This window comes from Galendromus occidentalis, unplaced genomic scaffold (genome assembly GCF_000255335.2).
Source record: "Galendromus occidentalis unplaced genomic scaffold, Mocc_1.1 scf7180000077527, whole genome shotgun sequence".
Taxonomy (NCBI): Eukaryota; Metazoa; Arthropoda; class Arachnida; order Mesostigmata; family Phytoseiidae; genus Galendromus; species Galendromus occidentalis.
The window spans coordinates 1,013,641-1,027,363 of NW_003805515.1; the positions used below are offsets into that span (position 1 = coordinate 1,013,641).

At 51.0% G+C, this 13,723-nt stretch overlaps 1 protein-coding gene across 1 annotated transcript in view; it reads left to right on the top strand.

Annotated features, from left to right (window-relative positions):
• Positions 1-13,723, top strand: part of Duox (dual oxidase) — a 45,906-nt gene that overhangs the window by 16,834 nt on the left and 15,349 nt on the right. The window contains exons 2-5 of the mRNA XM_003748004.2: positions 9,253-9,351; positions 11,996-12,157; positions 12,422-12,609; positions 13,387-13,588. Coding sequence (XP_003748052.1) covers positions 9,253-9,351; positions 11,996-12,157; positions 12,422-12,609; positions 13,387-13,588 — 651 coding nt within the window. The remainder of the gene's footprint in view (positions 1-9,252; positions 9,352-11,995; positions 12,158-12,421; positions 12,610-13,386; positions 13,589-13,723) is intronic.

The following is a 13,723-nucleotide window of genomic DNA, read 5'->3' on the forward strand; positions in this document are numbered from 1 at the left end:
TTAGCCGTCAACGAATAGAGGGGAACGGGAACGATCTGTGCGGCGTTGGATCGAGCTCTAGCTGCCTGTCTGGATTCCTGGGAGAGTTCCCAGGGAAATTCTGACCCCAGTCGTGGAGACCCGGCTGTTTACATCGTCTGAATTGAGGAAAAATCTTCTATCATCGTGCATATCCGCAGTTCGGACTTATCCGCTCAGCTAGCGCGTGTCTCTCGTATGCGGAGAAGAAGTTTGGCAGCCCGCCGCGGTCGTCTCGTTACTTTCACAACTTTTCGGTCTCGCACCGTTGCCCCCAAATCGACTGAACAGAAGTGCCTTAGGAGAGGAAACGCTCACGCCGTATGAGAAAAAGCGCAGAGAAATACCACCGAGCTCTCGCTCACTCATCGTTAATGCGTCCGAAATCTACTCGAGCTTTGCCTCTCTCATGCACTCGCGGTCATCATTGTCCCCATCTCCCGTCTGGACTCAGTACCGGCTCGGGAGTACGTAAACGGCTCGAGTCGGTCGCGTTTGCAACGCCATGTGTTCATTCTATAGGGGAACGAAGTCGGTCGAGTTTTCCGGACATTTCGTCGCGAGTGTAGAGCCGGTAGGATGTATCATCGTTCCGATAGCGAACATGGTCGTACTACACAGAGATCTTTATCACAGGCCTCCTGTTGAACGTGATAATGAATGCTTGTCGACGCTCTGCGGAGGGGAAAGATCCGTCTAGGAGGAATCATCCGATCGGATGAGACTGTTCTCGCTTGAAAGAATCAATCAACTGATCCTTGCTCCGACGTTTTAAGAACTATCATCCAGTCTGTGCGCTCTTTCGACTAAACCGGTATTTGTTTGAAGACAAAAATCGTATGGATAGCGGAGCGGAAAAAGACCGACCCGAACGGACTGACGATAGTGGTCCTCGTCGTCGACAACGAGTCATAGAGCGGGTATTGTAGCAGCTCCGCGTCGACTAGTCTGTCATTGATGAAGCTGTGCCGGAGAGATAAACTACGAAAAATGATCAAGTGCTATGTGTCGTGACAAACCCGGAGATATGTAGTTCTTCCACAGACCGTGATTTGTTTGTTCGGAAACGGATCGCTCGCCGACCACGTCGACGAAGAACAGAGTCCAATATTATGCTATTCAGACAAAGACATCAGCGTACAATCTCACGCTAGCCGGCCGATACACGCCATCGAATTCGGGCCCAGACTCCGACTGGACTGGACTTCGCGCGGACATTGGCTCGCGCGTAGGTTCACTTTCAACATACCTAATTGGATCACATGGGAGATTGACCTGACTCTTGACGCGGAGGCCGCTCGGGAGCTCGAATCGGGGGAAGTATCGATCAGCCTTGTGCAGCAACAGACACAGCAGAATCTCCTTTGCTGCTCCATTTCCGGAACGTGCGAGGGAGCCCACTTGTATCGATCAATATCTGAAGTTCGTGCTCGTTTTTTGTCTCCGGCGCGGCGAATTGCCGTTGATTGATCCTGCGAAAAGTCCGCTCGGAGGGCAAGGCCACGCACCTATTTGCATGCCACACCTAGAGGAAAGCAAGACCGATCATCGCTCCAGCAATTTTTTTGAAGCGTGTAATTCTCGCTCGGTCTAATCGCTGAGCACTTGCCCGACGGGGAATCATCAATCGGTCTAACGAGCTCTGATCGGTACGCACAAATGGTCACCGGAAGAGGGATAGTTTCTCTAGTGCAGGCGGCAGCAGATATTCCCCCAGATACCGACAGGGAACCAAGTCAGCGTTGTAGACTAGGAATTACTGCTTAAGGTCATATCGGTTACGACGAAACGCATGAGGAACACCGCCCACCAACAATGTATTTACGATTCGGAAAGTGAATTCTTAGAAAAAAGACTATTTTCGTCTGAGGCAACACAAGCCGCCGCCGCTGATGATGATGACAACCACGGCGGCGGCAGCCTTCAACTTCGGAGGCAACAAACCGAAAAGGCCGATTTGCTTCGGATCCAAAGGAATTTCAAGCGGCAGCCCACTGCCGCGATCGAGAATTCTCCACGCACATCCTGGACGAGATATGCGGGGGACCGACTCCAGGTAGAAAATCGATGATGCGCCGATTTCTGGGAATCGATTCGATTTCCGACCGTCTGAGTTCCGCACTCAGTCGCCAATGTTCGCGGCGGTGCTTGAGAATGTTCTGTCGTCGGCTCCGTCCTTAATTGCGTTGTAAAAACTCTGTACCGAGACAATTCTCGACCTAGGGTCAAACGTGGACGATGCTATCGTAGAGTCTCGACTGAGTCTGATATGATGCAGCACGGCATTATCGCTCGTCTACCGACTGGTGGCCCGGCGCGCTCTTCCCTCAAGTGGGAAATGAGGATGTTGAACAACACTTTTTTCAGTCGCCGGTAAACCGACAGAAATAACTCCGTCGCCATGTCTCAGTGTTGCTGGAATTTAATGTGGCTTTTCTTCGTTTCTACCAAAGGCGTCACGATTCGGCCAGAAATTGCATCATCAGTAATTATAATAAGCCTCCCAAGCTTACGGTTCATGTTGGGACATTTTTGATGAAGCGACGCTTCAATTCGCGCGCTCCGGCCATTGTGACAAACGCTAGAGCTTTTCCGCATACCGAGTCCCGGTGACGATTGCTCTTTCCGCAGCAGACTCTGTCATCCTTCCAGCTGGAGCTATCGACAATATTCATGCTGCGTCTGGATGGTTTATCTCGCGTTTAGCCTAACCCCGAGGAGTCGTAAGAATTTCCAAGGAGTAAGCCGCGTATGCAGGGATCTCCTCAGCGCCCTAATTCCTACTCACTATTAGCGCGGCAACGGACCATAGAATGGACTCGCTCGCTTGCTTGCTCTCAACTCGATGCATGAACCGTTCAGTAGAGTTGATGCCGTGCCGTTCCGTCGCGCCGGCTAAGAGTGGGGGGTTCGCCGTCGACTGGCCAGAAGTTCACCGATGCAGAATGGTCAGAAGTTTCCAAGGCAGAATCCGTCGTAGATCGAGGGCGGTATTCAATGATTCATCCTGAACTCGCATCCCTGAACGTAGTTATATGCTTCACTCACGATGTTTTCGCTCGAGTCTCTCGACATGCGAAAAACTTCGGGCTCCGAGATCTACTAGTCTCGCAGTCCTGCTTCTAGAAGTTCCTGTTCAGGAGACAATGATTCGAAGCGAACAAGGGAGCTGCTTACTGCCATTCACTGAACACAAAATGCAAGCGCATCTATCGAACAAAATCTCGACGATGATTCGCCATCAGACCCGCATACAATCGACAATCATTGTTTGCGGCTATTCCGCCCTGGCGACTCGTAGAAGTACCTCGCTAATTCTAATAATTCTGATGTTTCCCATTGTTCGCAGTCAACTCCACTTCGCGGTCAGAGGCGGGAGTCCTTCTTCGGGAAAAGAGAATCAGCAGGGGGCGACATTGAATCTAATCGATCCATCCAAGGACAGGGTGTTTGCTTCGATGAGAGAGAGGCAACTACATAGATAGGTACAATCGCTTAATAAAATTCGAAGTCGAGATTGAGGGGAGTGCCCTTTCTCTGATTCGATGCCTTTCTAGATTGCCTCAGGAGGCAGACTCTTGATAGGGGAAAGAGATCAGTGGCTGATCTCGAACCCCGGAGTCCCCCGAAGTGATCTAGATGCGGAGTCTATGGAATTGGAGCAATCCTCCGGACATTGAAGTCGAATGGCGGAACGCGTGTTCATCCGAATTGTACGAAATGCGCTACTGCATCGTCGGCGTCGATATTCCACTCTGGCACGTTTCTCCATGCCAAGCCGAACACGTTCGCGATGAGTTCGCGATATCCGATACAGCCAATGCGCGAAGATGTACATGAGCAAGAGGACTCGGCCACTCTTGTCGTGAGCGATTCGTCCGAAGGCCTACTGCGATGCGATTCCCGAGGAGCCAAGGTGGATGTTCTCGCTTATCCTGAGTCATGCTTGATTCCACATATTTCCAACACACTCGGAGAGAGCGAGCTGCTCTGGAGGCTACCTTGCTCCGCGAGGAAAGTTGATACCGCGGCGATTGGAATTCGGAATAAGGAGCGCCAAGGAACGACGCTGGTACATGATCTTTCGAGGCAATCTTGCATAATAGAGATGCTCCTGCTCTCCATCGGAGCGAGGCATATAATTCGAGCTCCTTATGGACTCTATGTTCTATGCATAACCGATATCCTCCCGAAGCATCTGCACGGGTCATTGAACTTTCTTCTACATATCCACGTCTACTCCATTTTTCGCGGAGAAGTCGTGAATGTAGGAATTCGGGAGGGGGGACTGGCTCTACCCCGGACGGACGAGTCATTCGGAACATGCTCTCCTCCATCCTCGGGACCAAAACCGAGAATGGACATAGAGGAGGAGGGGAATAGCCATCATCAATCGCGACGGGGTCAAGTCTTCCCATCGTTTCCCTCCCTCAGAACGAAATTCTGACGGGTTCTGACACATTGTACAATACTCAATCGGAAGGTCATGGATATTCATCGCTTGTCTTCCTCTCGTCGGGCCGTTCTTGTCAAGGTGGGGATCGGGTCGAACTTGCCATTTGCGGGGGGAGACGACCGCTCCGGGATACTTAGATACATACAGGGCTCTGCACGCGCCGCTCCCTAGCCCTCCACGCGACCAAAATCCCATATAAGAAAAACTCCACCAAGATTTAGTGGCTCATCACGAACAGGCCGAGTGGACAAGCAACTTCAATCCATCTGCCCCTCAGGCTACAAGCTCTGATGGTGGTCCCGAACACGACAGCGAGAACATTTTTGTGTCGCTCTGTCATTAGTTGGATTCAAGCGACAGTTGATGTCGTCGCCGGAACTGTCTTCGTCTCCGAAACGTTGACGTGGCGCCGCTCATTTTTCGTCTACTGAAATTTTCACAGAGATCAAACTTCACAATTGTCATGATGCTTCCAACACGGGAACCGCTACTCAACTTTTGGGCGGTGCGGAGTCAGAGAACGGACGAAGAGAAGAAATATTAAAATGAGGAAGGAGGACCCGCTAGACGAACGAACACCGACCCTGACGGAACCGCCACGGCTGTCAGGACACCAACCGCATACCGGAAATCCTCGACCGTGATTTTCGGGCACGAAAACGGAGGGACGGAGTATCCTAGTGACAGAAGTCATGCATTCCTCTTTCGATTCCGTTGAGGGAGGGGCTCATCTCTAGCGAATCATTACCAAGACTCTGTGATTCCTTGCATGAATGCGGTCTCCAGTAAACTATCCGTGCGTGAGAGTCCAGACATCGGGTCCTGATCTCTGTGTACGCAGGGAGGCTGAGCGACCGCTTTTCTGGAAACCTCAAGCTCTACACTGCATGGCCGGCAGGGAAGCTTCCTAGTCGCGGTCGCGTGTCATGTAATCACGATTAGCGGGCAACAGCAGGACAGTCATCATACTTAGAAACTTTCGCCGGGAACAGGACCGAGTCAAAAAACGGTCTACCGGGGGATTCGGGAAGACGATCTAGCATCCCAACAGACCATCAAGGCGGGACTCACAATCAATCTGGTGATGTTGGTGAGTCGACATGCCAGCGGTATCCGGGCGGTGAACGAATCGATGCACAAAAGCGTTCATTTCTAAGTGCCGGAGATTTCGCCCACCATTCCAGGAAGTTCCACCTAGTCGACCGTTATCCGCGCTGGCCTTCAGACTTGCTGAGAGAGAATTTTCTCGCTGCACTCACGCGCGACTTTAGCAGACATGTGATAGAAAATATATCCTTCCAACGATTCGAGCTTGTATCCTGGAGGAATTCTTTGTATTACTGCTGTCATGCTCGCCAGGCTGGATTAGCGCGGAACTTCCGAGGTACTTTCCGTGCTGATTCGCATGGTCTGGGTCATGACTGGGGTTGCGTAGAGGGGATGAGCTCGTTTCGTCGACCGACTGACCGTCGAGAGACGGATTTGAGACGGACCAATCAATCGAACCGTTCGATCCGTTCGTGAGAATGTCCATCATTCGCTCTAATGAATCCGCAACATCCGATGGGTGTGGTTTCGACAACAAATTAACAACAGGGATCGTGCTATGCTAATACCATAAACATCGACATCGTTAAGATGCAAGACGGAACGAGTCGGCGGTGACCCGTCATCGCGGCGCTTCTTGTTCATTAAGACCTCCTTTCGATCGTTCGACGCAGCCTTGCGGAGCCAACGGTAGCGCTCATGGAGTGAAATCATAACTGTGTCTCCTCGTCACATAGGCGTCATGAACGGATGTGATCAATCGTCCACACGGATGACCATGTCCCTGGTAGGCCAGGACAGAAGTAAGCGCATACACAAGCGAAGTGCTCCGGTAGATTACTTTCTTGCTACCGAGCTCATTTCACCGATTCGTGGTCATAGTTTTTTCGAACGGATGTTGATGTATGGCTCTTTTCACAAAAACCTGCGATTTTCCCCTCCTGTCTTCGCGTGTTCGTTCTGTGCTGAATCGGTATCCCGGCGATAGAAACGCCCACCGAGGCCTTCGAGGGCGCCAAACTGATCGATCTTCGTGATCAGGTCATTGGCACCTTCTATCGACGCACCATCTTCTACTCTGAGCTGTTGTCGGTACAGTCTATAATTGCAGAAAATGCGAGAGCAACAAGCTTGTTCTCGCGCGCCGACTTCCCGGGTATTTATGCGATAGCAGGGAGGAATTAAGAACTCGGATTTTAGTTTTCTCGTGACCGCTCCTCAGTTCGCGTCCCCAAATCGGCATGGGCTTTGGTCCTTGCGACATTCGGCATCGATGATGATCCTGAACGGAGACTTGGGAGAGGAATCTCCGATGCAAGGACGTCGTGAATCTTATTTGACAATAGAGTCGAGAACGAGTTCGTGGGCTATCGGAAAGAACTAGAAATGTAGAAAACGAGATGGCGCCCTGTAGATTAATTGCTACAATCAGAGAGATTCCGATAACCGGAACTATTGCTCCGGTTGCATCGCTATACCGGTTCCCGATCTTTTCTGATACATTCCCCAGGCGCAGAGTTACCGGTACTTCTCTTCAACGGACTATCGATCGTCTATTTCTCCTCCATTTTCGACCCCGCCTGAACAACACGGTATCGAATCTGCGAGGGATGCAGATGGACGTCCCAATGATCCGCTGCGATCACATCATAGACACTCAGTCTCTCTGAGATGGCACACACTTCAAGGGAATTAGTCGATAGTCACGGGAGTGAGGGGAATCTGGAAAAGCCGACCCGGCATTTAGAACCTCTGGAGCCGATCATATCATTTCCCCCAGAATCGCCCTCCTCCGCAGTCACTTGTTGGTGCTTCAATATGCTTCCCGAGACTGCTTCAAGTCATTTTTCACCCAGGTTATTTCCACGAAGTCGCTTAGTCGGCGCGGGAACGCAGTCGAGTCGCTCGGCATTGACTGCGCGCAAATCCCCAGGGCGAGATATAACTCGACGTTCGCTGAACTGTGGACAAATCTGGAGAAGTGCTGCATTTTTACGAGTCTTAGGAGATTCGAGCCGGAGGCACAACGGGATGAAAGGCCGTCGAAGGAAAATTCGAGAGTCCCGCGCCTAGGTAGTCGGAGTACAGTGCCTGGTGAGCCGTTGCTTGTTCATCATTCTCTGGCTCTGGGTGATTAGTGGTAAGGAGGTCTCTCTATCTGTGAGCTGCTCGGAAAGATCGCCGATTCGCTCCAGTCGGCCGTCGGTACCGTGTGGCGTATTGAGAAGTCGAATACATAGAAAGCAGGACAGATACTATCATGATTCCGCGTCGAAACGAATCATCTCATAATGCGAGTCGAAAAGAAAATGATCCCCTCTCGGTACGGGCGGGAGAATTCGACAAGTCGAAGGACAGCCACGAGCATTGAAAACTTCTCCTCGTCAATGACCCGCGCGGCGCGCGGCACTCTCCGTCCAGATCGCAAAAGAGTTCATCACTCCGAATTTTCCCCGGAAGAGATCCCGGTCCACCGATATGACAGAAATAGATGGAATGGAACTCCGAGCGCTTGAGCCGAAGATCGTGAAACTCGAGATGACCGGGATGATGAAGAAAAAAATAGTCTCGGGTCCTTTCACTCTCGTCTCCCCTTCGACTTCATTGGACGAAGCCATTTTTGAGGAATCGTCAGAAGCTTCTCGTAAGGTCTCATGAGGGTCTTCAAAGAAAGCGTCCTCATGTTGGCTCCGAGGGCGATTCGCGGAAGGATATGCGTGGGACAAGCTGGGATGGAATATGGCTAGCGCGATCCATTTCGACGCATCAGTTTCCCCTCCTCCTGCAGTTGAGGGCGGCGAGCTCATCCTGGAAGAGGTTCTGGTAGAGGTACAAATCGAGGAGTTCCGGGGAGGATCCGTAGTCATGTTCAGAAGGAAGTCCCAAGCTCCCGACTCGAGTGTCCATGGAGTGAGGAAATATAAGTATATACAAGTAAATCTCGTGACATACTATGTATCTAAATATGGACAGGGATATGAATTATTTATGTTCATATCTCACATCATAATGATTGTATGTATATTTCTCGAGGCGTCTGATTCAATCTGATGAGGGAGAATTCAAATCTGGGGTCCGTCGCCAAATTGATATTCGAACCGACGAGGACGATCATTTCGGGGGGTGAATCAATCGGCTTGTCGGTCACTTGAAGGGCATGCTCGGCGATATTCCGAGAGGACGAGAGGTTGACTCCCACGATAATCTTTCCGACTTGCTATCAGAACAAGGATTGAATCGCTCTCTCGCGTAGCGATGGAGAGGACATAAGCGGTTCGGGGCTCGGTCAACATCTAGCGTTTACATAGATAGCGTGAATTACGAGCGGGGAAAACGATTTATGAAACGAATCATTGTGGACGCTACGCAGCTCGGCCCGTCAACGGATTTATTTTACAACCGAACTACCCACAATGGAAGTTCAGTCAGCGAGGGATTTCGCGTCGTTCGCGGGGCACATTATGGATTCGACTCCTCTCGGCTTCCTCGAAGATGTCCTCCGAGGCAAGGAGCTTGAAGCTCGAGAGACTCATTAAAATTCCCGGTATCCGAGCGTTTTCGAGCCATGAGACATTCACGCTCCGTCTCGAAATGGTTTCTTCTGCCGCGATTGTTCTCGGTGATAGAGTCTTGGCGTGTCAGTCCGAGTTGTTCATGGGATGAGGAAAGAAAACATCGCTACAGGGAAATTCTGATAATTGACTAAACGTGACTTTTTCTTTTCATTGCAGCAAAACAGTATTCGCCTGTACGGCACACAGTTCACACCGAGAAACAGAGGTATGACGGATGGTATAACAATCTCGCGCACCAGGATTGGGGAGCCGTCGGTAAGTCCATGCGAAGTCGAGATTTGTTAGAACGATTTAAGCCGGCCCTTTAATCCGCCATCTCGTGACGTGACAGAGGCGATGGAGCCACCGAGGAAGAGACCCACGGACTCTGCCGTAGTCGAGCGCAGAGACATCCCGGGGTCGAATCCGTTTATCTTGAAATTCGCCAGCTAAGACGATATATACAGCTCGCTCTGTTTGCGCTGACTTTAAAGGAGCTGTTGCCTCGAAAAGTATACCATGCGAACCACCATAAATTCTGAACTTTCTTATCTTGTTCTCTGCAATATTCCTTCAAAGAGACAGGAGGACAGGGGGGAATGATAGAAGACAGAGGAAACCATTGTCCTCTTCACGGCATGACCTGACGAGACTTCTCGGTCCCATTCAAAATGGGAAGGACCACAGACGAACTTTGCATGTTTCGGGGATACCATTCTTGATATTATTGGAAACAGCTCCAACTGGTAGTCAGATGCCTTCGCGCTTGGTCGTCGGGTTCCGGGGTTCCTTTGCTCCCCATTCAAAGATGATTGGAATGCTCTCACGTTCCCAGGAGTTTTCTCGACATTCCGGGCCGCTGATTATTATCGTATTATATCAAAGAATTCATGGTTCATCGAAAGCTGTCGATATTCTCTCGATAGAGTATTCAACGGAGTCTCCCGAGGGTGTTACCTTGCCCACAGAGGATCTATCCATCCCTTCTTGGCTCAGCGGGGAATCATTGCGAAATTCATCCCTTCGTCCCCCATGCATCCAGTGTGTCCTCTGTACAGCGGTCAATTAGGATAGTCTGGAAGTTGCAGAAGAAGAATGGATGTGACAACTGCTCGGACGAGACCGATTCGTGTGTACTCGCTTACCATGTCGATGTCCAAGCGATGACTCGATCCATCCCTGGCAGAGTTACAGGATGACAAGGAATCGATCGCCGTCAGGCCCACAGGATGATCTGTCAAAGAATCGTGACCCTGGCCAAGTAGAACACCGTAGTAGGTTCGCGGACACTGATTCGAACATGCAAAGAAAAACACGGTTGGCATCCAGAGGGAATACATATATTGTGATAAGTACCTGGTAAGGATAAAAATTATCCTTCCTACACGGACGAGCGTCCAGAGACCGCAAGTGGAGAACGATACGATTGCTTTCTGCACGGTGTAGACTGTGTCGGATAAGGCAGCGGCGACGCCGACTTATGAAATAGCGAGGAGCACATCGGAGTCATCGTTCATATCGCCGTCCATGGTGTGAGCGACCGGACAGGCTGTTCTACTTGGATCGACAGCGATGCCCGGCTTCTTCCACGGCAATCGAATTCGCGAGCCCGAGTTGGCAAGGGTCCCTTGATGAAATGTTTTCGATTAATCGCATGATATCGACCGCCAACGCCCATCACCAAAGCAAGACAGCACGCGAGTCACAAAGAAGCCTTCTCGTTCGCTTTCTCGCGCCCATATCGCGAAACGTCTGGAATGAGATCGGATCTCATTGCAACTGCGGCATCGTTACGGTTGGCTTACCACTTGGCTTGTTTGTCTGCCATTTATGCAACTAGCGGTCCACCAGAAAGACCAATCCTTGATGTAATCATCGGAGAAGATTCCATATAGACACTTTTTATACCGCCGGCCCTTCCACGGCCGCAGGTCCGCTTTTCGGACGGTGTCTTACCCAGTCAATCATCGGACATGGTAGGTCCACAAAGTGGGTCTCTTCTCCTGAGTATCCGCGATGAGGTCCGAGGGACCGACGCTCAAGATCGTCAAAGCGCTTCATGTTTGATCCGTGTTCCGTGCAGCAATCGCGGTTGCGTTAGAATTTCGAATCAGGCTGTCACCGTCAATACTAATAGTTCGAGTGGAGCATCCACTCCCAACGGGAGAGCCCACAGGGACCGAATGAACTACTGATCGAGTTTCGCGACGTCCGCGCCTACGGATCTTCGCAGTCTGAAACCGCGGTTCCCACGGACCTCCCGCTTACTGTTTCCCGAAGAATACTCCTCATTCTACCCCTCCTTCGCCGCTCGTAGCGGCTTCGCGAAGTAGAGGAGAGATTTCTAACCTACATCAGGTGGCCCAGTACGAGGAAGTTGTGATTATCCCCGCTGAGGCCACGAGACCTCGGAACTGCTGATCCTCCGAGAAACATTCCGCTACTGGGAGCGCAGTAAATGGCGGTGCCGGCCGGCCGGCCGGCTCGGTCCACCGACGAGCGTAAGCTTCGATGGACCACCGCAGCATCGGCCGCGAATTCACTTGGACCACAGCCAGCAACAAATCCCGAGAATCTCCGCACGATTTTAGAGGAGCTTCTCCGAGAAAAATACCTGAAACCCATTTCTTCCGGAAGATCGGTCTCGTGGATGGTTCCCCGGAGGAGAGCCGAGCGATGTTCCAATGATGCCGGCGCGGATCTGATCAAACTGGAATTTCACATACTCGAGAGGAAATCGACGTATAAATATTTCGCACATCTTGTTTGCACAGGGAATCGTTTGTCGCAGTTGCTCATTGCCTGGGACTTGCCGGAGAACCGTCTGCGGACACCCAGGGAATCTCTGGATGCCGATGAACATCGAGGCGCGCTCACGAGTCACGAGAGAAACTTGTTCTGAAGGTAGAATTTCTTACAGAGAGTCAACTGGTGCGGAAGGCTCCATCTTCGTACGCAGACGGAGTTTACATGATTGCCGGCGAGGACCGGCCCAGTCCTCGGATTCTAAGTCAGGCACTGATGAAAGGCGAGGATGGTTTGCCCTCAGTGCGTAATCTAACTGTTCTCTTCGTTTTCTTCGGTAAGTTCGGGAGTCTTGGCTTCGTTAAGCGAAGCGTACATATATGATATATGTCCATAGTATTGATGAGAGGAACTCAGCCGGCCCTTGCCGCGTGGGTCCATTTAAGAAGTCGGAGACCATCCGGTATATCTGTACTTTAGGTTCATGTAATGATGACTGATGACAAAACAGCTGGAAGGGGTCTAGAATTCGCACATCCCCTCGAGAGGAGCGAATTCTCGCATTGGAGACCGATGATCACATCACAGCTTTGTCTTTCAGGCCAAATGATATCTAGTGAAGTGCTTATGGCCAGCGAGCCTGGTTGTCCAATTGAGTTCCATCGCATAAAAATCAATCGGTGTGACGAAATGTATGATAAAAAATGCCGCGGCGAGAAGTTCATGCCTTTCCATCGAGCCATATACGACGCCAAGACGGGTCAGTCACCGAATAACCCGAGAGAACAGGTACGTGAGATCCATTGTGAAATTTGAACATACACAGACCCATAAAAAATCTCGTGCGCGTCGTAAGCCGGAACGATTTTTTGCAAATGATGACAAAGTCCCGATATTGAAACATGTTTTATCCTCATGAACGAGCCATCGTCGTCGTCGTGTCGAGCCCTCGCTGTAGGTTGGGGAGAAGCTCGGAGCCTCATCGTTCGGAAATGAGCTCTTAACGATTGAACGAATCACCCTCGAACGAGATCGAAGTACCGTGTGGCGCCGTGAAGAAACCGAACACTGCCGGGACCACCTACTCTTGTTTCTCTTTTCTCGAGGTCCTCGTGGTACCCTTTCCCTGAGCGAAGTTGTATTTGCCCCATGCATTCGGATTTCCCTTTATTTGCTTCGCCGCAGCCGTGTGCCGTGTAGCATACCCAAGAAATTCGCTGGGATTTTCCCAGTCAGCCGGTGGCGGAACAAGTTCGGTTGCCGAGGGCTGAAGCGCCCGTCTGGATGCCAAAAAGAGCCTACGGCAATTACCTTAGCACGAATCCTTCGGCAATCCCCTGAAACCTGTATTGCCGAGCTCGACCGCCATCGCAAAATTCCCAGGGGTTGACTAGTAGCGCAATGTCACAGAGGGGTGTTTCTCGTAGACTTTGCTACACGCTCGGCTCATTGGAGATCTCCATCCTGCCGACTCAATCGAATCCCGATCTATCGGAACAACCGATTGTCTGCTAATCAGTTCTACGGGCTCAATTGAGGCGCTGTGTCAATTTTTCCGATTTCCAGATCAACATGGGAACGTCGTGGATAGACGGCAGCTTCGTTTATTCAACATCGGAGACGTGGGTGAACACGATGAGATCGTTCAAAAACGGTACTTTTCGTACAACCGAAGGCAAGTTGCCCCCGCGAAATAGAGAGAGGGTTCCACTGTTTAATTCGCCACCCGCCCGCTACCTGGGCATTATGAATCCAGAGAGAATGTTCAGTAAGTGCCAATTTGCAAAATTGCTGAGACGGAAATTGTAGTCCACGTCGTGCCTGAGCATGGCTGCAATCATTTGGTGGACGGTTCTTACGCGTGCGATCGGCCGCATGTCCGACAGCAGTTGAATGCTTTCGA